General features: G+C 41.1%; 1 protein-coding gene across 2 annotated transcripts in view; it reads right to left on the bottom strand.

The window, feature by feature from the left end:
- CDK6 (cyclin dependent kinase 6) overlaps positions 1-24,984 on the bottom strand; it is a 98,850-nt gene that overhangs the window by 2,689 nt on the left and 71,177 nt on the right. For both annotated transcript variants that reach the window (XM_033165765.1, XM_033165766.1), the window contains exons 5-6: positions 24,769-24,878; positions 6,232-6,282 (exon numbers count right to left, since the gene is read on the bottom strand). In XM_033165765.1, coding sequence (XP_033021656.1) covers positions 6,232-6,282; positions 24,769-24,878 — 161 coding nt within the window. The remainder of the gene's footprint in view (positions 1-6,231; positions 6,283-24,768; positions 24,879-24,984) is intronic.

Here is a 24,984-nt window from a genome sequence, read left to right as displayed (position 1 = left end):
CCGCAGGTCTCCGGGCAGTTTACAGAAAAAAATATATTCTCTGAATAAAACTTAGTTGAATGCAACCCTAATACTTTATCATTTTATTATTTTACTTTTCAGTAGAAGTTGAACAGGTTTAGCATATAAAGGCTTAAGTATTTGCATATACATTAACTGTGGATGCCTAGCGATGCCATTATTTATTATTTGTTTTCTTTCTATTCTTCTCTCCTTTTGTATTGTATTTCACATTCCTATCTTTTTTTCATTCACACACACACACACACACACACACACACACACACACACACACACACACTGTAAGTGCCTAATAATAAGAATACTTATTATTGTTAGCATTTATTCATCATAACATAATGTATTTTCTTTAGGTGACTGACAGTGAGATACTTCAGCTTCCCACAACTGCTGTTTTTCGTTATCACACTCCCAGGACTGACATACATGATACATGCATGTATCCCCGAAGTGTGGGGCAATGCAAGATATGCAGTCAACATATAGATAGCATGCTGTAACGTTTCTTACAGATACACAAAACACATGACCTAACTGCAATTCATGTAAATATATATGAATCAACACATTGAGAACGAGTTACAAAAAAATAAAAAATATAGCAGTAAATAGTGATGGCCAGTGATGTGGGCAGGACACCTTTCCAGGGTTTATTTCTCCACAGAAAAATTCAATGTTTCATAAGTTCATTAGTCACAATGAATGGCTGTCAAATGCAAATACAGTATAAAGTGAGGTTGGCCATTTCTAATTATTTTGCTATGCTTACTAAATGCAAGTAACATCAACATACTAAATCAGAATACTCTCTGGGATCTGATAAAATTTTCTGATGCAAACTGAACCTTTTCCCATGCAAATTTCCCTATACAAATTATCCTAATGTGCATTCTAATTTCCCACTCAAATTTCCCCAGAAAACCAACATCACTGATGATGTCAACACCGATTGCAATGGAAATTGCTTCCACTCGAATGTGCTCAGGACCGCAGTCCTGGTGTTTTTGCAACACTTTTCCTAGGTGCTTAACACATTTGGTTGTTCAGCTGCCCTTCTGCCTATGTATGAGAAAAATAAACAAAAGGTATGGGAGAGCAGCACATGGATGGAGGGATGGTCCTTCATCACAGCAGGAAGTTGGGTCAGATAGCCTTTTGGTCCAGCCCAGCCCTTTTTGTTGTTGTTTAGTTGTTTAGTCGTGTCCGACTTCTATAATCCCAAATGAACTTTACAATTACCCTGGGAATTACAGCAACCACTCCAACTTGTCACCTGTTGAACTACTTGGTTCTATAAGCAACATCACAAAAAGAGCAATGAGAGGCGAGGCAGAAATGGCTCTCGCTTAAAACGTTGCAGGAAACTGTAGGACAAGGAGTTGAAACAGCACAGAAAGCATTACACAACAGTTTGTCTCGAGGAGGTGGATATATGCAACCAAAGTGGAAGCTCTGTTTCCTCTCACATATCCCATTGTAAAGAGAAAGGAGCTTTTTCTTACCTTTTGCTTTGCTTTATCTCTTTTTATGCATTGCACCTGTGTAAGCATAGCATTTCCATGGATAACATACTCCAGGGGTGGACAGGCTTTAGACTTGCAGGATCTACTCTTCCCCCCCCCCCCCAGAATCCCAACCAGACTTGAGTGCAAAAAGCACTTAGAATTAAATTATTCAGAGTCCAGAAATTTGTTTTGAGCACCAGAACTGAACCAAGGGCACAGTCCTTCTGTACAGAATCCTATTCCTGCCCCCTCTTTTTAGAAAGCGAGGAGGACTAATTTTGTTGTCGCCATTACTATTTACTTATTTAAAAGGTTGCTGCTCTGCCCTTGATTAAAATGATCCCAGAGTGAGGTACAATATAAAGGGAATGCATAATCAAACCTAGGTTATATAAATCAATATAACATTAAAACATCAACATCAATATTTGTTAAACAGTTCCGATTTAGGAACCCTTGTCAATATACTTCAAAGCACCCAGAGATCTACCATTTAGAGCCTGGTCTATCTTCTGCTCATTCCTGGTCCTACTCCAGTACGCAGAAAACAAATCGTGATGTATGTGCCCACTCGGAGATGCAAGCAGCATCTTTGCGCTAGCAATTAGATTTTTGGGGCTGCCAGCTGTAGAAACAGAAAAGTGCTACTAAGCTTATTTTGAAGCAAGAGAAATGCTAGAAATAGTAAAGTACAGCTGGAACAGAGACTTGGCCATTTCCCTGCCGCTGCAAGAAGACTTGTAATAATGAATGTCTTGTGGCTGCTCAAGTTGGCATAGCATTTTCTCTTTCGGATTCATGGGGAAATTCTTTTCCACACAGGTAATTGCACCCACTAGAAACAAATAGAAAAAGCTGTTTTCTGGCTGCTCAGCCATGTCCTGGCTCATTTTCCCCACCAGAAATGTCATAAATAATTTGTATTCTTTTTTTTTTTTTTTTAAGGATTGCAGCCATGCTTCTTATGCCATGAAAAAACGCACAGTGCACATATCAAAGCATTCTTTATCTAGTAAAGCCATATATAAATGAACTGAAGGGATCATTCCCAGTGCCAAAAAGACCAAACCACTGAGGGCTGACTTTTTCTAGACTGCGCAGGAAAAGCTATTCAGGGGCATGACAAATTAGCCATGCTGATGAGTCATATACAGTGGGGCAGAGCACACAGGAAATGGAAGCCAACTTGGTAAAGACAAAAACCAGCTATTGAAATCGTGTTGTCCAAAATAAAAATCTCCAGGAACAGATATGATACAGTTTTAAAATTGGACAGTGATAAGTTTGGCAAAAGCACTGTTTGACTCTTTTCTAAAAAGCTCTTTGAAAAAGTGGCTTTTCAGAACTGAGTAAATTGGTCTGGAGAAAATAAGATTCCCGTTCCTTGCCATGATCTTCCAAAGGTGTAGGGAACCTTTGGCTCGCTAGATGTTTCTGAATTACAACTCTCATTACCCCTGGCTATTGGCCATGCTTGCCTAGGGCTGACGGGAGTTGTAGTTCAGCTGCCCAACCATATGCCCACGGGAAGCCAAAAAGCCAACAACAAAAGGCTGTGTGTCCCAACACTCTTCCATTTGTATACTCCAGCAACAAGCATCCAGAAGCATGCTGCCTATGGTACTGGAGGTAAAATCTAGCCATCATGACCAGCAGCCATTGGTAGCCTTAAAAGGTAAAGGTACCCCTGACCATTAGGTCCAGTCATGGATGACTCTGGGGTTGCGTGCTCATCTCGTTCTATAGGCCGAGGGAGCCGGCGTTTGTCTGCAGACAGCTTCCGGGTCATGTGGCCAGCATGACTAAGCCGCTTCTAGCGAACCAGAGCAGCGCACGGAAACGCTGTTTACCATCCTGCTGGTGCGGACAATAAAAGAGAATATGCTCTACAGTGTCCGGGACATTCTGGGAACATCTGCAGTAATCAGATGAAGACTAAGTGTGCATGCACACGAAAGCTCATACCAAGAACAAACTTTGTTGGTCTCTAAGGTGCTACTGGAAGGATTTTTTTAATTTTTTATTTTGTTTTGACTATTTATCTACATTCACTTGACGTGCTTTCAAACTGCTAGGTGGGCAGGAGCTGGGACCGAACAATGGGAGCTCACCCTGTCGAGGGGATTCGAACTGCCAACCTTCTAATTGGCAAGCCCTAGGCTCTGTGGTTTAGACCACAGCACCACCCACGTCCATTGGTAGCCTTACCCCCCTGCAAATCTGAAGCCATTCAAGCTGGTTACTGTCACTACCTGTATATCTTGCAGCAGCTCTTTCCATAGTTTAGCCATGTACTAGATGAAAAGAATGTCCTTTTATCTGTCTTGAATGTTCTAACATTCAGCTTTATTGAATGGACCCTGGGTTCTACTATTATGAGCTCTCTATCCAATTCCTCAACACCATGCATTGTTTTATGCTAAATAAACAATCAATAAATTCAGATTTCTCCTATTATGTCTCCCTTTACTTACCTTTCTCTAAACTAAAGTGCCCCAACATACTGTAGTCTTCTCAACATACTGGAATATTGCTGACAGAATATACAGAATGTCATTTAAATAAAAATGTTACTAAACTGTCAACAGTAAGAAATAAAAATGTAAAACAGAGGTTGGGAAGAATATGAGCACAGTAAAGATCAGGAGCTTTTTCTCCCTTTCACCCTCTTTCTTCAGTGCATTCAGTGGGCATCTACTCATCTGATGCATGCTGCAGAAGTCTGCTACAATACATGTGTGGATCTGGAGCATTTATGTTTTAACTTTTAAAATATCCTGTGTTTATGTTATGTATGGGCAACTCTTTTTTATTTTTAAAGATTTCCGGTGATATATCGCCACCCTGGGCTCTTTTGGGAGGAAAGGTGGGATATAAATTTAATAACAAACAAACAAATCCCCAACAACCCAGGCTTCCTTGCTCGATGGTCAAAAACAACCATTGGTCATGTTGCCTGGGCTGGTGCACATTCTAGTAAGAAAGACTACATAAAAATGAGCATAAGAAACGGAAAGAACAAAGAAGTAAAAGTCGATACGTAGAGGCTTGCACACTAATGCCTAGCAGCAGTTTAAGCTCCCTATTAATACAGTATTTGTTTTTATTCTCCATCCTGAGTTTGCCAAGCATCACTTCTCTACCATTCATGTCTACAGTTCATGCATGCAGCCACTCTTCAAGACTGATGACCTATGCTATCCACAGCTTGGTCATTCTTCCACAGCTGAAGAAAGGGTTTTCCTAAAAAGTGTGTTTAAAAGGCACTGGGAAGTCTTTCTTTTCATTTGTGCAGGTTGTTGTGCCAAACAACGCAGAACTCTAAGTAGCGGACCAGAGCAGAAGCTACTTGCCACTCAGTCCCAATTTTTTAAACACTATACTGACTGAACTAGGGGAATCAAATAGAATTAGGATTTTTAAATATGTATAATAAAATAAAGGCCCATTTTAACTACAATGGTATCAGGCAGCGGACCACTGCAGTGCCAAAGGTGATTAATTTAATTTAATTTATTAAAATTGTATCCTGCCCTTTCTCCCAAAGGAGCCCAGAATTTTTTTTATTCAATAGGAGCAATCCTCCGTAAACTGTCTCAAGACTGGGTACTCCAGTGTCAGTTGCTGTAATGGTACAAAACATCTGCACATAAAGCAGTGATGGGGAACCTGTGGCCTTCCAAATGTTCTCGGACTCTTCACTTTCCCAATCCCTGACTACTGGACTACTGGCTAGGACTGATAGGAACTGGAGTCTAGCAACTTCTGGGTGGCCGGAAGTTTCTCATCCCTTACATAATGTATGCATAGGAGATGGCCTGGCTACAAGGGATGAAGGACTAGCCAGTATGCAGCCACCCATCTACCCATCTTTGCAGGCAAACTGGCTCACATCAATTTAAGAGTGGAGACGGGGGAATTGCCTTTAGCTTTACAATCTAAAAAGGCAAGGAACACAAGGTAAGGAGAATGGATGGGAAAGGAAGAGAAAGGAGACCACATCACAGCTATGTCATAGTATGAAACAAAAGCAAAGAGATTTGAGGACGATCCAGTACTGCCTCTGCACAGCAGGTTTGGGCACACCTAGAAAAGAAATACACTGTACAAAAATTCCTGAAATTGTAAGGCACTAGGTGGAAGCCTTGCCATTTTCTGAATTTAAAAAGCAAGAAGACTCAATACAATTGTAGGATGAACACTTGATTCCAGAACTGTGGCAGTTCTCATGGAACACAAACATGGAAGAGACTGCTAACACGTTTGTTATTAAAAAATGAAATAACAGAATTTCACTAAGTGCATATCTGTCAACCTTCCTTTTTTTTTTGCATTGGGAAACGGCCATAGCTGTCAACTTTCCCTTTTTTTGCAAGGGGAAACGGCACTGGAATAAGGGAATTTCCCACAAAAAAGGGGAAAGTTGACAGCTATGTAAACGGGGAGGGGGATTTGCATTGCTGTCACCAACATCATTAAAGACAATAGCCAACAGACGCTGGTGACATTCCTATCATAACATTCTGTAGAGCAGTCAAAGGGATTTGTCCCTCCTATAAAATATGGCATATCTGGTGCTTGGAAAGTAAGATAGAAGTTTTATTTAGAAGGGCAGTATCTGGACTCGGTAACAGATGAATGATTCCTCTGCACTTATTGCACTAAAATTAATTATGGGGGGGGGATGCAGGAAACTATTACTTACTCAAAGATTTTTCCTAGCTGATCAACATCCGAGTTTCCACGAAAAAGTGCCCTGAAAAGAAAAACAGAAACACCTTCTGTAATTGAAGTAATTTTTTTTAACATCCTTCATCTAGCTTTCCTATGTGTTTCCCAGTCTTGGCTGCTTTAGCTTCTTCAGTGTCTGACCAACCAAAAGAATACATTTTGAAATCCATCCAACATATGCTAGCTGTGGGGTTTGTTGGACCCTTCAGACAGTTCAGTTGCTTCCCACCACTTGGAGACTGTAAAAATCAATGCTCACTGAGAGAGAAAAAGCTGGTTGTTAGAATGCACTCTTCCCAAACCATTTCCAACATAATATTTTCCTCCCAAGTGAAAGCTGAAAAGTCTTTTTAAAAAGAAGCTCTATGCGTGTCTCCTAAGACTAAAACAAATGCTTTGGGTTTAATACTGCCATTGACAGCAACTCCATAAGTTGTGCATTTGAAATGAGTAGAGCTACATTCCATGTACAAGCCAATGCCAGGGCTATTCCTTATCCAAACAACAGAAACAAAATTAATTGTGAATATGAGGGACCTATTTATGTCTTCTGCAACAAGGAAGCCACATGCATTAAAGGTAGAAAGCCTATTTTTGCAAGCCTTATATTTAGTTCCTTAAGAATGACTCATCCTGAGCCAGGCATGAGTATCAAAGCATTTCCAACAGATTAACTCATTGGAAACCACCTCACAGCATGACAAAATCCACCAAGTATGTACAATAGGAAAGGGAAACTAGTGTTTAGGAGAAAAACAAGACCTCCCATTTCTAATCCAAATACACTACGGAGAGCCACGTGGGACCCTCTAGAACTGCCAATACAGCAGCCTCAAATTCTGGGCTGGAAGCCAGAGATGAAAACCAAGAGAAATAACTTCCAAACACAAATATCTGGATTCTGTCATTGTTAGTACAGTATAGCCAGCTAAGATGGTAGCTGCCTCTCGTGATGTTCTTACTTTCTCCACAATCCAGCATCAAATGTTTTCGAAAGAGCGTTGCAAATTCACTCATATCACCCGATTAAAAAGTCTGCTTGTGGTCGTCAACCTTCCAATATGTTTGTCACCTTCAAGGAAATGACAGGAACTCCATAACAGCAATTTTTTTTTAAACTCACCACAGTCCAATGACTATGTAAGCAACTCACTACAGAATTGTAAGATGGAAGAATTTATAACAACATTTTGATTGAGGAACAACTGCTTTTATTTGCCAAGATGTGTGGTTCTATTCTGTGGTCTGTAAAAAAAATATGTTGCTAATAGGGTGAATTAGACAGGCAGCAGTGGGGTTGGCTTTTCTCTATTTTTATTTCCCCCTCCCTCAATGAACAGCCCTCTGATCTGGACATTCTCACCCCAGGACCAGAGGTCTCAATACTGCTTGCCTTGGTTCCTGCTCCACTGTCAGACACCCTGCCAATCACGCCCCAGGGCCACAGGATTAGAGGAGGTGACACTCCAGGCTGGAGCTTCAATGCCACCAGCAAAGTGCTCAACTAGCTACTTGAGAGGTGGGAGAAGCATGTGTAAGTCAAGTCCTGACAGAGAACCAGGAAGGGGTGGAACCTCCAGCTCCTCTGATAAGCTCTCAGTCTGAACAGGATTATTACTGAAGCAACAGCTCCAAGCTCAACCTTCCTGAACTGTGGAAACCATCAGCAACACGATGAGGAATGATGGTAATATGACAAATGAAACAAAACACAGTTTTCTTAAAGAGGAAGACATCTTTGGGATCAGCTGCTACCTGACCATAAACTGGTAATGTCTGGAATTGAACCTGGGACATTCTGCATGCAAAGCATGGGCTCTACCATTGAGCTATGGCCCCTCTCTACTGGATTAGTCTACCCTCCATAAAAAGTGTTAAAATTGAATATTTAAAACTGAAACCTCCCATTATGGGGAGGAACCACCAAGCAGAAACAGATGTACCAGACAAGGGGAAATCATATTTTCCCAGCAAACTGCAGCTTATATCCTGGGAACATGTGATTTCCATAGAACTGACACACTTAGTGAATGTGGGGGGGGGGGGGAGAGAGAGAGAAAGAGGTGTCTGGATCTTCCACAAAATTAAATAATGACAGCACAATGTCAAATACCCTAGTTTGCTTTCCAGTGGAAGGTCTTTGTGTTATGACCCCAGGGAGTTCAAAGGGCAGACAAGGAACTAGCAGATGTCACAGCCCCAAAGTGAGATAATCTCACAAAATCCCTCTCTAATGTTGCTTGGGCTCTCCTCGGTTCTGTTTTTGTGCTGTACACAAAAATGCCAAAAATGCAAAAATTGGAAAGCACCCTGAAGAATACCTGTAAACAAGAATTGGCTGAAATGTGAGGGATTGTTTTGAAAATAAAATCCTCAACATTTTCAGCATCTTGAGATACAGCCTCATTTTTACAGCTCTAAACCAACCATGGGGAATTTTTTTCACAAGCCACAGCTGACAGCACTGCATAATTTGGACCCACTTTGAGTCCTGTAATGAGCTCTGCTTGGCTCCTAGCTCTCTCTCTGTGAGCATGAAACTTCTCAGTGTGGTCAGATACTTCTTCCTCTTCTTTCCTTTCAGTTACTATGTCTGTGCAAGTGGATGTGAGACACAGTGCAGGAGGAAGTTCATCTGAATGTCGCTATGAAGCATGATTACAAGCAAACGTTATTTCCTTACCAAAAATAAAAAAGGATGGCTCGGCCACAGCTAGATGGGGTGGACGGAACGGGACTTCTACTGAATGTGTGCTTCTAGAAATAGGCCTGCCATTTAGAAGGTGTCAGTATGAGTTTAATCTGAAATGGCCCAAAAAATTACCACAACATTCAGCACACTGAAATGGCAGGAATCACAACAGCAACCTGATAGTGTTAAGTTTGCATCTGAGCCCAATGTGAAGCACAAAGCTGCATCTGAGCCCAATCTGAGCACAAAGCTGGAAAGAATAATAGAATTATGGTTAGAAGGGACCCCAAGGATACAACCCCGTGCAATGCAGGAATCACAGCTGAAGAATCCCTGGCAGGATTCAACCTCTGTTTAAAAACCACTAATGAAGTTCACCACTCCACCACCTCCCAAGCTGGTTTCTTGCTTCTAACGTCTTTAAAGATTTTTGGTTTTGGTGGTGGTGATGTTTTCAATGATGTGCTTCCAAAAGTCAAATGAACAAGGCCTACTAACCAAATCCCAGCAGGTAAATTTCCCTGGCAGACATGGCTATTGGCACAACCCTGGCTGTAAGGCATAAAAGTATAGGTAAACAGCCAAAACAACCTTCTCAATGCCAGGACCCTTCTTATAGACTGTGGAACATTATGTTATCACCCACAAATGAAGTATTATATATGTGTTACAGATAAATGTCTAAACAGCAGAAACCGTCTATGATCCCATTTGTATCTGGAGAATGTCTGAAATTATGGACTCCACATAGCCAAGTGTAGGTCTGCATTTTTGGACATTCAACAGATGCATGAACAATTGTCAGCCTTCCTTTGTGATTGGCCACAGCCTCCATGTTACTGCAAACGTTTAAAAACATTCACTGTTAAGATATACACTTTATGTTTGCCTTTCCCCCTACATATACATGTATAAGCGGAAGTAGAGTATATAGCCAGATGAGCTGTTGCTGGAACAGAAAAGAGTTGTCTGAGATACTATTATCCAGAATAAAGTCAATGTTGATACACACCAATGCACAATCTCTTTCAGAAGCATGATTTATAAATAATAACAACATAGTACATAGTCTAGAAAGCTACCTCAGCCATATGTAAAAAAGCTTGGAAGTATCCAGTGGGACTCTTGATCCTTCCCTGTGAGTTTCAAGAGAGGTCTGCAGAATGGCTTCAAGCTCAAGAAATACAAGGCTCACTGTGGTGCAAAGTGGAGTTATTACTGAGTTATTTCCATAGGAAAAACAGATATAGTCGTACCTCATGTTGTGTTCGCTGCAGGTTGCGAACGGCACGGGTTACGAACGCGGCAAACCCGGAAGTGTTTGCTTCCGGATTTTGCCACGCGCAGAAGTGCTCCGTGTGGTCTGCACATGCGTAGAAGTGTTCTGCGCGGGTCGCGCATGTGCAATATTGCCGCTCGGGTTACAGACTTTTCGGTGTGCGAACGGCACCCCAGAACGGATCAGGTACGTAACCCAAGGTTACACATTGGAGCCATTTAATAATGGGAGGTGGTTGGAAGATACATTCCAAATCAGGGATGAACCATGCTGGCTGAAGCTGATGAGAGGTGGAGTTCCATAGCGTCTGGAGGGCACCATATTAGGACTCATCCATGCTTCTGCTTGTCCTGTGCCTAGAACCACTTGTCCCGTGCTTTTTAGGCATGGTTCCAAGTGGTTTTTCCCTTCCCCCACTGCTTTCCCCAAAGAAACCTGCTCTTTAGTGCTAAATCGGAACCAACGGCAATCTGCTGAAAACTCAGTTGTCGTTTGTTTCAATTCAACACTAAACCATATGTTTTTTCTGGGGAAAGTGGTGGGGCAATTGTGGGTGTGGATGAGCCCCTAGTTACATCTGGACATCTGGATAAAAAGCTGCAGATCTGCAAAGGCTCTGGTTTCAAGATTAAACCTCTTCATGAGACCCACATACTCCAAGGACTGTCTTGCCACACATGCAGGCCATACCTCTATTAAGATGGGGGGTGGCAGCCCTGAGCACTGTCTGATCATTACAACTGTAGCTGGGGGAAAGGCTTTTTCTATGTGGAGTGTCAGACCCTAGAATGCATTGAGGTAAGAAAGCCCGTTTTTAGCAAGATTTTGGAAAGGGTGCAATACATTTTTATGTCAACAGACAAGCGAATAACTGTGATTCTTAGTGGCTATTCTGGCTCAGCTGTGTTCTATTTAATTTTAGTTTTGCTCTTTGATTTACACTGTTCTCATGCATATAGTTTGTATTCTTTCTTGAGCACTCTGAGCTGTTGAAAAAAGTAGCTTATAAAAAAAGAGAGAGACAGACAGACAGACAGACAGAACGGTTGATTCACATGGTCAGATGTGAATCAAATCCATCTCACTGGGTCACTCCAGTCTTTTGTTTGGCTTGTTCTTAGTTCAATTTACACTGTGGTGTGCTAGAAAATGTACAAACCTCACTGCATGCTGACTGGTAAGTGGAGAAGCTAATGTAGCAATCAAACGACAGCTTTACCAGGCATCCATTTTATAAGGAAACATTGGGGTTCTTAGCCCTCATTCTGCCATTTGCAAAGGGTCATATGATTTGTTCTAGAGAGATCCGTGTGGGAAGCTGGGAGGTGACAAAGAATACAGACACTGTATTTTTATGTCAACCCTTTCAGTAGGTAATGAACCCTGAAACAAGATAAGGAATCCATGAAGATTATAGTCAAGTCTGCTTAGATTCCACTTCCCTTCTAAGGGGGAAAAACTTTTTTTAAAAAATCAAAGAGTGAGATTACACACCTTGGCCATTATCCAAATGAGCTATTTACATGCGCGATAAGAAATCTTGTAAAGCTGAAACTTGCTTTGTAGTTTTACTGGTGCAGCTCCTAGAGGCCAATGCAAAAAGCTGCAATTCGGTTTTCAAATCTTGTTTGCCTTTTCACCAGGTAGTATGGAAAAGAAGGCTCTAGCTGCACCTGTGGTTCCCTTAAAAGTATGCAATTACTCTTCTGCATTACGACCTCATTGAGAAGGGATGGGGAACATGTGGCTCTCTGGATGTGGTTGAACCCCAGCTCCCATCATCCGTGACCACGGGCCCTACTGGCTGGACTCCAACAACATGTGGAAGACTGCAGGTCCCCCATCCCAGTCAAAGAGTGACTAATTCCAGAGAGCTTAACTGTGCTACTCTGTCGTAGTAAAGCAACTAAGAGTCTTGATGAGCAGTTTGTGCCAAACTGTGTTAATCCCTACATTAGTTAGGACTGTTTGTTCTTTTGGCCTTACAGAAATAAGCAAAATTTTAAAGGTTTGGAACTTTACTATGTAGTGCTTCTTTTACCAGCTGACATTCCACAAACTCTGGCTGGGCAGAGAAGGCAAGAATTCTAAGAATTAGCTGGAAACAACAACAACAACAACAACAACAACAACAACAACAACATTAGAGGTTCCTTTTGGATGGTTAGAAGAAAAAGAAGCACAATTAAAACAGAAACAATTCAGAAATGAAACACAATGTAAAATTCTACAGATGATCAAAGTATGATCTCCATTCTAATTCAATATGTTAGCCAATGTGGCTACTCACCAGATGTTGTGGACTATAACTCGTGTTAGCCCAAGAAACTACTATCTTATATTTGGGTTCTCCTATTTCACTTGCAATCTGATCATGGGTAAGGACCACTTAACTTCAGCATTAAGTGAATATGATGACAGCTGTTTTCCTCTTTCACTTGGAAAATGTACTGTACATCACCCAACAATTCTTGGATAACCATGTGAACTGCTTCTTTTGGAAACAGGGCCAGTCAAAGATATTTGGGTACATAATGCAAAGGGCATGAAGGTGTCTCCTGTTCCATGCACAAAGGCCAATGTTATTTCAAAACTGGCAATGGGACAGCATTCAGGTTATCCGAATGGTCATTTGTGGACAGGGATCTGGAATGACCATTTCATAAATTTAAGTCTTCAATCACTGATCAGTTCACTGATCAAAAGAGGGGGTGCCAATTTACTATGGAGTGGTAGTTGAATAGGAGGCTGTCAGAGTGATGTATAGTCCCACCAGTTGTATATTAATACCATTCCTTTCTAACATACTAGAATGTTTTTTATTTAAAAACACCTAGTTCTACCTTCCAAGTTTGAGACATATTTGCTTTGGGCCTCACCAACTGAAAATATTTCTAATCAGACGGCTATGATGGGAAACCTTTGAACAGCAAATGTTTAATGCCAGTAGGTCAGTTTCTCATGGAATAAACTTTGCTTAACCAAACATACTCCTACTTGTATCAGCTGAAAGCCTTTGCACACATGAATGAAAGCATGAAGGAAGTTAACTCTTACCTACTTGAGGCCTTTCTAACACCAGAGCAAAAAGCAAATAGAAACAAAAGAAACAAAAGCAGTCAACTTATTGGTTACCTCAAATGTTACAAGTACCTTGTAGAAGAACAATTAACACCATCTTCTGTTTCTATCACTAAAACACTGGTGTTTGAAAAACAGAATTAAAAACTGTGCTAAATGCTTTATAAGCAGCAATGAATCATGGATTAAACCATGCATGCTGGGACAATACAACACAGAATCTTTGGGGAAAGGTTTCAAACTCTCCAGGGCATTCCCAGCCCTACTCAGAGATGCCTGGGATTGAACCTGGGACCTTCTGCATGAAAAGCAGATGCTCTACCACTGAGCTATGGTCCTTCACCTTTAAAGGCAGATGTTGACCATGTAACCCTTAAAAAAACCAAAGTGGTCTCTTGGGTTTGTCTACTGTACTTTTTATTAAGATGGGGTTGAGAATGCCCCTTTGCTGCCTGAAACACACAGAATCCAACTGGTCTGGCAACAGAATCTTAATTGTATGCTGGTAATGGGGTACCATCCTCCATCAAAAGCACTGATCTTTCCTTATTTTCTACCACTTCCTTAAAAAAATGTATGAATTTTGCCACGAAACAAAAATAATGTAACTTAATTTAAACAGGAATAGCTTGAGTAACAGCGTGAATGCCGCATTTGGCTTTCCACTGATGTACATTTTTAATTTGCCCAGCTTGTTGATCAAGGTATACTTGGTACCACCTCTGTGGCTTATATCAAGCGATAATTAATGGCTCACAGTGTGGCCTGCACTTATAGTTAAAAGCCAGATAAAGCAAATGTTTGAAATTATATGTAATGGAACATGGGCGATTAGCAAAGTGCTTCAGAAGAAGGTTAGACTTTCAAAACAATAAAAGCATTGGAAACCGTTACAACACTAAATACCATGCTATTATGCAGCACAAGGTGAAATTTCAACTTTTAGACCAGCTGTCTGGGTTTTGGCATAAAAGCCATGAAAGCAAGATGAGGTAAAATACCGGTATATAATTTGGAGCAGCTGCTTTGCCTTACCAAAGCTTACTAAACACGTGCAGAAGAAATTAAGAGCTCTTGTGACAGCAGACAGAAAATTGATATTTTGTTCATAGTACATAGTGATTTGAGCTCAAAACAATACAATATACATTATTCAGCAGGAAGGACTGGGCAAATGTGTTGAGTTCATCCAGTTTGGCTGCTCTGATTTAACTAAATCAGTTTGTTTGATAAAATTACATGGAGTCTGATTTCACATCAAAATTATGAAGTACTTCAATCTTGTCTTATATTGAAACATGCATATAGGCAGTGACCATTTTGCACAAATCCTGTGGGACCCGGAAGAGGGCAGAACAGGGCAGGCTTATGCATGCTCCATCGACGGGGGGGGGGGGCAGGGCAGGAATGGAACCCCCATGCAAAATGGTCACTGCTGCCTGTACATGCTTTTTAAAAATACTCCTTAGATATACATCCTTTATACCTGAAGTGCCTCAAGAAATAATGAGTTAAAGGGGGAAAGAATGTTACTTACATGCCTCTATATGTATTTGAAAAACAAAGTGATTTTCATCTAAGGCTAAATAGGAGCCACCTGTTTTCAAGATGCTACTTCATCCTTCCCATTCTCTTTTCCATATGCCTTCGATCTGCTGGCTGTTGCTTTTCTTTTAAGCCTGAGCACAAGGCATTGTTATGAGTGTTAACTAATGTGTCAGGCACTCTGAAAGTAATGCATAATGATGATCTCAATATTTGCAAGACGCACAGCAGGATAAGAATAGCTCATCACTGAGCATTAACATACACTCTGACCTGGTCATGATGACCAGCTTGCTGTCAAGGAAAAAGAAAAAAAACTGATCCAGACAACTATGTCTGGATAATAGTCTATTATCATGGAGCTCAAGATAATTAGTCAATGCAAGAAATTCTGAGCCAGAGAATCCCCAATGTGTCCAGCCTCTCTATGAGGACCTTGAGTGAAGGTGAGCCCAACAGCCCTCAATGTAATTGGTTCCATTCTTGAACTGCTCTTCCCATCAATAAATTTATCCTAAGGTTCAGGAACGCGGGTGGCACTGTGGTCTAAACCACAGAGCCTAGGGCTTGCCGATCAGAAGGTTGGTGGTTCGAATCCCCGCAACAGGATGAGCTCCCATTGGTCGGTCCCTCCTCCTGCCCACCTAGCAGTTCGAAAGCATGTCAAAGTGCAAGTAGATAAATAGGTACCACACCGGTGGGAAGGTAAATGGCGTTTCTGAGCGCTGCTCTGGTTTTGCAAGAAGCAGCTTAGTCATGCTGGCCACATGACCCGGAAGCTGTCTGTGGACAAATGCCAGCTCCCTCAGCCTATAGAGCAAGATGAGCACGCAACCCCAGAGTCGTCCACGACTGGACCTAATGGTCAGGGGTACCTTTACCTTTACCCTCTAAGAAGGTTAAATGAGTCCTCTGGATTAGGCCAATGGCCCATCTAGTCCTGCTCTCATAGTGGCCAACCCAATGTCTACGCCGGGGAAGCCCAGAAGCAGGACGTGAGTACAACAGCATGCTCCCAACCTGCAATTGCCAGCCACTAGCATTCAGAGGCAGAACACAGCCATCATGGCTAGTAGCTTAAGCCCATAGAATGATGAACTTAAGTCCACAGATCTAGTCATGAACTATGGATCAGCAGAGAACAAAACATATGCCCTATGGGGAAAGGTTATAGCTCAGTAGCAGAACACATGTAAATAACTGGCATTTCCAGGTAGGCTTGGAACAGTCTCCATGCCTGAATCCCTGGAGAAACACTGCCAGTAAGTGTAGACAATACTGTACTGTGATAGATGGATCAATAGTTTGACTCAGCAAAAGGGAGTTTCCTATGTCGTCTTCTGAAACATTCCATTTCAGTCCTCTTTTCCCCACCACCTGCCCCCAGCTGCTTTGGAATACTGTGTGTTACTCCTGGATTCCGCAAAAGGGTCCACAATAACACTGATCTACGGGCTATAAAATGTTCTCACAGTCCCTCTGGCTGAAACGATGTGGCGTCTACAGAGGTAGCCAGTATCAAAGGAGCTGTGATGTGCTTATAAACTGGAAAAAATATGTAATTCTTTAAATGTCTAAACAGCATCAGATCCCACACTGTGCTCCCTCTCATTCCCTTTGAGCAAATCTGGCTCAGGATTGTAATTACTTGGTACAAGATGGCAAATATTTCAGAGTTGTGTTATGTTTTGCCTCAACTGTCAGTGTCCCGCTGTCCTATCTTTTTCAGATATCTATTTGATTTTCCACTTGCCTGAATGTCTATCAACCTTATGCTTTAAAATAATTTAAAAATGAGTAAAACAAAAAGCCTTGATGAGCACAGAGGGAGTTGCTAAGACAAATTTGAAAAAGGGGGAAAACCAGTGGATAGATTTATACATATAAAGATAAAAGTCCTCCTTTAACCTATGTAAACTACTTTTTTGTTTAGAAAAACTAAACACAAAGGTGCATTTTGAAATATCTTCAGTTTGAATTAAATGATCCCAAAGTGGGAACAATATTCTGTACTCCTGTCTGGAATTTGAAACTATTTTGTTGGCAGCTTCTTGTAAAATGGAGAACCATATATACATTTTCATTACTATACTGGATAAAGTAAGATGTTTCTTAATCAGCTCAAACTAGCATATAGATATAGATCTATATAGACATAGATATGATGGAAAAAATTATTTCCCTAAGAGCTGGGTCTCTGACCTTTTAGATTTCATCTTCAAACAGTCTCAGATGTCAGCATGACATACAAAGTGCCAAAATATACAAAGCTTTATCTTTGTAAGTGGGTTAGATTTCACTCCAAACCTAAGTCCATTCACATGGAAGTAAGTCTCATTGGTTTTAGTGAAGTTTACAGATTCTAAGCAAGTGTAGTTAAGACTGCAGACTTACCGGTATTTTCATTTGTTATTTTCAATATAACTTCCTTTAACAAAACAACAGCTCTTAATGTATACAACAAATTTATCTCCCACTGAGCTTCGGAAAGGTAGGCTTTCTCAAAAGATCTTAATAGAATCTAACAGTGCAATCCTACACACATTTGTATACTGCCCTTCATCCACAGATCTCAGGGTAGTTCACAACATAAAAATACAAGCTAAAATTAATAAAATACAAAAAAAGAACAAGACCAAAAACAAAACAAATGAATAACCCCCCCTCTGCTCACCACTCCCACAAACACATTTATGTATGTATGTATGTATGTATGTATGTATGTATGTACGGTGGTACCTCGGGTTACGTACCCGATCCGTTCCGGGCTGCCGTTCGCACCCTGAAAAGTACATAACCCAAGTGTCCATTTTACGCATGTGCAAAGCGCGATATCGTGCTACTGCGCATGCGCGAACTGCGCAGAACGCCTCTGCGCATGCGCACCGAGAAACACTTCCGGATTACCGGAGTACGTAACCCGAAAATACGTAAGCTGAAGCGGACGTAACCGGAGGTATGACTGTATGTATGTATGTTACAGTTCTCCTGCTCTCACAAAAAGTTTGATGCTGCATCATCTCTAGCAAATGCTGCATTTGTGCTTAGCAACACAACTGAATTCTGTCACTGCTTTGCGTTTGTTTAAAATATCTCTCTCTCTTAAAAAAAAAAATCCTGTCTGCCAAGCTGGCGTTCCCCCTCCCCTCTTTGCTTTTGTTAGGGCAAGTAACAGTTTTTGGTTTCTATGGTTTATCAACGGTTTCCTTTGCCCATCATATCTACTATTGTGACAAAGCCTGGCATGATTGGGAGCTTGAAGAAAAAACCACAAATGAATAAGCCTGGCATCCACTTCAACACCCCTCTCCAACCACAGACAGATACAGTTACTGGATTTGACTAACGGTTATCAATCAGCTCAACTGTAGGCCCTTGGGAAGATAACAAGCCAAAAAACAGAAGGAAGGAGGAAACTAATATGAAGTATTTTTCAGTTGTTTATACAATGAAATGGAATTATTAGCCTCATGGAACTATTTTCTAACTCCTAAATGTTTCACAGAATAGATGTGGTTCCTTAGGGGAGCACCACACATTATGACAGCTATAGGGCAGTGTTTTTCAACCACTGTTCCGCGGCACACTGGTGTGCCGCGAGATGTTGCCTGGTGTGCCGTGGGAAAAATTGAAAAATTACTTTATATATTGTCAATATAGGCACAGAGTTAATTTTTTTAACATTTTCTAATGGTGGTGTGCCTCGTGATTTTTTTCATGAAACAAGTGTGCCTTTGCCCAAAAAAGGTTGAAAAACACTGCTATAGGGAGTGTTGGTGTTTCCTGCAAATACATAAAATGTGGACATCATATATATGCGTACACGTATCTTTAATCACCCATTCACCTGCATCTAAGAAACCTTGTTGAACTAAGCTGTTTAGAAGGTAACATTGTCCACACATAACAGATTTGCTGAGGGAAGCACCAGTTTAACACCAAGACAGCAACAATCATAACACAATCTGATTGTATTTAAATGTTTATTGCTATGAATGAAAGCATATCCCACAGACATATCAGACATGCAATTCTGAAGGAAGAACAAGAGTAGACCAAAGAGCTGAAGCAAAAATAACAAAACGACAAAAGGGCGCACTTTTCCCAAACATGCTAAAATGGAAATAGGACAGATTCAAATCAACAGTTGAAGAGATTAAGCCCCATGGGATGATTTATTTGGGAAGATGACTGTTTGACCCATCACAGACATATGACAAGACTGCAGTTTACCACCTGTTGGTTCACCACCCCACGTTTTATGAGGTGGTGAACTAAAGCTCGGCCATGTGCTGTGCCAGAGTATTCACATGAAAAGTAAACCTGACCCGATACCGAGACACAACTCTCATGGTGCCTTCACCACCTCAGCCAACACCAAACTTTTCAGCTGAAGCTGCCCCTTCATCCCAATGATTTCACTTCAGCTTACTTAAGTTTATATATTTATCTACTGTATTTCATTTATGAAGCACTTCCCATAAACCATCCTGAAGTAATTTAACAATAAAATCATCAACAGTGAAACATATAAAAGTACAGTTTGTAGGCAACTGCAGATTAAAGGGCAGGCTAAAAGATATTCACTTAAATGAGACAAAGCCTCACTTGAAATAGAATGGTCTTCAATAGGCAGCAAAAAAATAATTTTTTTTAAAAAAAAGACAGTGTCCCTCTGGTATACGGTATAAGGAAGGTCTAAAGGATAGTCCCTGCGACACTAAAAGTCCAGTTCCAACATTTAATGGAATGGCCTTCATGATGAGATGGTATCTGCAGGAAACCGTCTTCTGCAGAGCACAGGAATTGATTTGATATAGAAGGGGTAGGACAGTATTTTAGGTATCCTGGATCCAAGCTGCATAAGGGTGAATTTAGCTTGACAGGCATTTCAAGTTTTTCAGCAATGGCACAGCCTGATGGTGACATTCTGCCCCAGTGAGTAGATGAGCCACTGCATTTTGAACTAGCTGCAGTTTCTGGGACAACCTTATGGGTAGCCCCACAAAGAAAGCATCAATTTAACCCAAGTTAAATGCACTCAGGTGTTAGTTGTAATTTTTGTAGTGAAACACAAGACAAAAGTTGTACTGTGTTTTTACTCTTTTTTGTTGGGAGCTGCCCAGAGTGGCTGGGGCAACCCAGTCAGATGTGTGACATATAAATAATAAAATATTATCATTATCATTATCATTCCTGGAACTAAGGAAAAGAACAAACATAATGTCCGAATTTACGGTATCTGGTTGGTTTTTGTAAAGTATGTATAGCAGAAAAATGTAAATACAAGGGGATCCCACCATTTTCCTATTAATTAAGAGAAAAAGTGGCCATTTTTATATTCTAAATCAGTAGCTATACTGGCTCCAGATCTCATTTTGCTACTACTGACCCAAAATCCCTTGTAACTGAGTTGGACCTGGTGCTATCCATTTTCAAAACTATTTTAGTAAAAGTAAGAAAAATTTAACCAAGAGATGTTTCTAAACGTTCACTACAGTATATATTATCTACACTAGAAGAAGAAGAAGAAGAAGAAGAAGAAGAAGAAGAAGAAGAAGAAGAAGAGTTTGGATTTGATATCCCACTTTTCACTACCCGAAGGAGTCTCAAAGCGGCTAACATTCTCCTTTCCCTTCCTCCCCCACAACAAACACTCTCCCGAGCAACCATTCTCCCGAGAAACATCTAGATTCTATTTTTTCTGCGTTTAAGCTCATCCCCCAACCCTTTGTTCTATCTTTCATGGGCATATAGATGCATTGGAGGCTTCTAGTACTTTCAAGCTAGTCCTGGTCTTGATTTTAATTCATCACTGGACAGGTGGCCAGCCTATTAGATTGGTTATTTCAGCTTTTCTTCTGGAGTCTTGGACTCATACCATCAAGGCTGAATGAACACAGGCCTCTAATTTAACCCAGTGACCTCTCAATGTAGCAGAATAACAATGACACTTGAATCATGCTTCCCTACCAGACAAAAGGGCAGCAAGGCATACCGGTCTGCTGAAAACCGATATTTTTTATTGCCCAGGATACACAAACATAGCTAAAAGCAAGGTGTTTCAACTTCAGAAATATAATTTGAATGCAGTAGAGGTGTAATGTTTTCTGGATAGCTTATGGAGACACATTTGTCCGTTAGCATCCAATATATCAAAATAGTGTGGACTTGATATAAAAGCATATATGAGGTTCCTTTGTTATTGCTATAACATTGACTACTCTCAGCCAGTCACAAAGCTCCTACTATTCCTGAAACTTTTAGAGTTATGGTAGATAAACAACTCTGGGAAATTAGGCTCTGAGAAATTGGTAGCACAAACTTGCTACGCTTGAGTATTTCTGTTGTGGTGTATGCCAAACGTAACATACACAGCAGCTCATCTATGTGTAAGGAGGACACCTGGCTTCACCTGGAGGAGCTCTACAGACATGCTGACAGGTTGTGGGGCACGTCAGCAACATGTGCCAGTTGTGGGGTGAGGCCACACTACCTTCTCATGCGTTCTTTCAGTTCATGTGGTAGTAATCTCACTAAAGAAAAGCAGCATGGGCCTGCCTGATTGGCTGAGCAAGGCATAAATACCAAGACCCTGACCTTTTGTTCAATGCCTAGTCAATGGAGTACAGTGGAATCTCGAGTTGTGGACGTAATCCATCCCAGAGGCACGTCCGCAACTCGAAGCGTTTGCATCCAGAAGTGCCTTGTCTGTACATGCGCACAGCGCGATTTAGGGCTTCTGTGCATGCGTGACTTAGCGCTTCTGAGCATGCGCAAGCGGTGAACCCAGAAGTAACCCATTCTGGTACTTCCAGGTTGCCGTGGGACGCAACTTGAAAAGACATAACCTGAAGCAGATGCAACATGAGGTATGAGTGTATTTCTTCCCCCAGTTTCTAATTCTCCCTGCATACCTTTGCCTTCTCCTCCCCTCCAGTCTCTCCTCATATCAAGGTTCTCTTTGCCTTGTTCCCATTCCTGCTTCTGGATTGCCTTCTTGGCAACCTGCTTTTCAGCTCTGCCAGTTCTCTCTCCTCATTGGCCTTACATTCCCTAAAACCAGAGGTGTGGTGCCTCTGGCCTGGTGGCCCTCAAGGCCTCTCTACCTGGCCCTCAGGACTGTCCCCAGATCACACCCTCTCCTCAGATACACCAGTCACCAGGTATACTTCACACCTTCCTTGAATGTTTATGCCTGTCTGGCTAGAGGTATTTGTTGCTTTACACACTTTTGCCTCAGGCCCCGCCTACCACAGACATGTAACCTCCAGAAGGTTACCTAGATGGAAATGCGGCCCCTGGTCTGTAAAAGGTTCCCCACACCTCCCCTAGACCATTTTTTTAAAGTGATCTTTTTTGCCTGAGGTGGACACAATGCAGTTCTGGAGTTTGACCATTTAGCATTAAGAAAACATTAAAATGGCTTGCAAAAGGTGGCAAAACAGTAAAGCCCCTCATGCATTGGCCCTCTTGAGAATACAGTACGCAGTTCTACAGAAATTCTTATCCCAACAAAATGGCTTCAACAGCAGCACACCAAACAGTGGGAAAGTACAGAAGAACAAAGCCACACCTGAAATCCTTTAAATAATGTGAACAATGAGGAGACGAGAAAAAGGAAGTATAAGTCACCATGATAATAAAACAAACAAATTCAGTTTGTTTCAATGTTGACCCAACAGTCAAACTTCCATCCTAAAATAACTAGTCAAAAGCAGCTCACAATAAAGCTAACAGAAGTAAGAGTTGCATTTAAATAGCCACTTCAGAAACACCATGGGTGTTTGCAAAACTTCACAGTTTATTGATACTAAGACTATAATATTGCCAGATTTTCGTTTTTGTTTTCTTGCAACGTGCCTTTAAAGAAATAACACATCTTAGGCCATAGCTATTGCAAAACTATATAAATACAACAATCCCAGTTGAAAATATTCAATGCAGTACTGTGACAATGTCTGTATATCAAATAGTTAACAATGAAGTTGTAGATTACCAAGGTATGAACGTGGTTGGTAGCTGCACAGTCAACTGCACTTCTATTTATTTCAACCATTTTCTCCTTGGTTTTAAGACCAGGATTGTAAAACTATTTTTGGAAGCTCCAGAAGATAGCCTATTTTTATCTAACTCTGTTTCACATACAAACATTTGCACTCAAGCCTACTTTGAAATCAGAAATCAGAATTTTACTTTCCTTTAAAAAAAGGAAAGCACACTATTCCTAAATTAACCTTACAAATGTTGAATCAATTACCGTATATACCGGCGTATAAGACGACTGGGCGTATAAGACGACCCCCAACTTTTCCAGTTAAAATATAGAGTTTGAGATATACTCGACCACAGATTTTCCACCCGGCATATAAAACGACCCCCAACTTTTGAGATGATTTTCCTGGATTAAAAAGTAGTCTTATACGCCAGAATATACTGTACTGAGTTAATCAGACTGATTCACCAAAAATATTTTGATCAACTAAAGAGGTACCATCAATTAATCAGATAACATATGTTTTTTTAAATGATCATTATTTTTAATATAAAGCTTTTAAAAAGTACCGATGGCAGCAACCAAGAAACATTTACCCTCCTCTCACTCAAATGAGTGAATGCTCGCTTTAAGATGGTACCAACTGCAGCAAACAATAACAAAAGGATTCCTCCCCCAAAATTACAGTTTTATTCACATGCAATATATGGTCAATGATCATTATCACCTGTGAGGTGTAATGTAGTATTTGTGGAAAGGACTTTATTTGTGCTAGATTGCACTGCGCTCAGACCTGGCTGGCAGTTGTTTTCAGTGGGCTTAACCCTAGTAGATTCGTAGGAAGAACAGATGAAAGTTTCCCCAAGCAGGTGCAGAGTGTATTTCTTCCACTACAGAGTAATTAAAGAGCCACTATATATTTTTAAAAGGGGAATATTGCCTAATCAAAAGTTGGGGTTTCCAATCAAAAGAGAGCCCTGTCATTTCTTTTTCAAGATATTAAAAATTTTGTTCCATGCAGGGAAAAACGATCTCCTAAAGCCAGTTGTGACACCTTCAATATTCTTTCTAGAGCTCTACAAAAGGTCTTCTTTATCAACATCTCAGCAATCTAGATTTACATATACCAAGAACAAAACAATGGGCAGCAACAATGCTATGACAGAACGAAAACTTTAAAACAGATCTTCAAAACTCAGGGCTGGAACTAGGTTTGATAGGGCAGTGCCCCCCCCTGCTTTGCTGCTGCCACTGCCCACTGCCCCACCTATTCCCACTACCACATGTCTTGCCTCCTCCCCCCTCTCCACCTTCCCCACCTTGTTTTGCTGCCATATTTGTGCCAGCTGCAATGGTGTTTTCTCTCCCTCTTCCCTGCCTTGCAGGCATCCTGGGTGAGGCAGCTTGGAGAGCTTCTGTGCTGTTGCTGAGGCTAGAAATGTTTAAGATTAGAAAAAGCTTAGTTCTAACCACCTTTCTAGCCACTGCGGCAAACCACTGCAGTGGCACAGGCACTCCCCTGACCACCTCGCCCAGAATGCCTCACTCTGATAAAACACCCTTTGGCCCTCCTTATAGACATGGAGCCTCAATGAACAGGTGGGCAGTGAGCAGCAATAATGAGAACTGGCCAAGCATCATGAGTTAAGCTGGTCCACTGCTTGAAACCTTGCACCAACCTTTTATATAGCTGCGGTCATGGCTGCATTCACCACCATGTGCTTGTCATGTATGGGACCCACAGGCACTGAATATGAGGAAGACAGACATGGCCATAGCAGCCTAACCCAGCACATCTATTTACAACACTGGGACTTTACAAATGTAAAGATTTTTAAATGGGGGGATGCCAGCAAAGGCTGTGGCAAATCCTTAGCATTTGTCCCACCATGATTAAAAAAATAAAATCATTTCTTACTTTCGACGGAACATTTCTGCAAATATGCAGCCAACGCTCCAAAGATCGACTGGCGTTGCATAACTGGATTGAAGCAAAACTTCAGGAGCTCTGTACCATAGAGTGACAACCTGAAAAACAAAAAGCAGAGTGGGATTCAGCAAAATGAATATATCTGAAAGAATATGTATAATAATCACTAGGAGAAGGAAAAGACTCCTTTGCTTTACAGTGCTG

Source organism: Lacerta agilis, chromosome 12, assembly GCF_009819535.1.
Source record: "Lacerta agilis isolate rLacAgi1 chromosome 12, rLacAgi1.pri, whole genome shotgun sequence".
NCBI lineage: Eukaryota > Metazoa > Chordata > Lepidosauria > Squamata > Lacertidae > Lacerta > Lacerta agilis.
The sequence above is the reverse complement of the archived record's forward strand: the minus strand, read 5'-3'. Positions and strand labels throughout refer to the sequence as shown.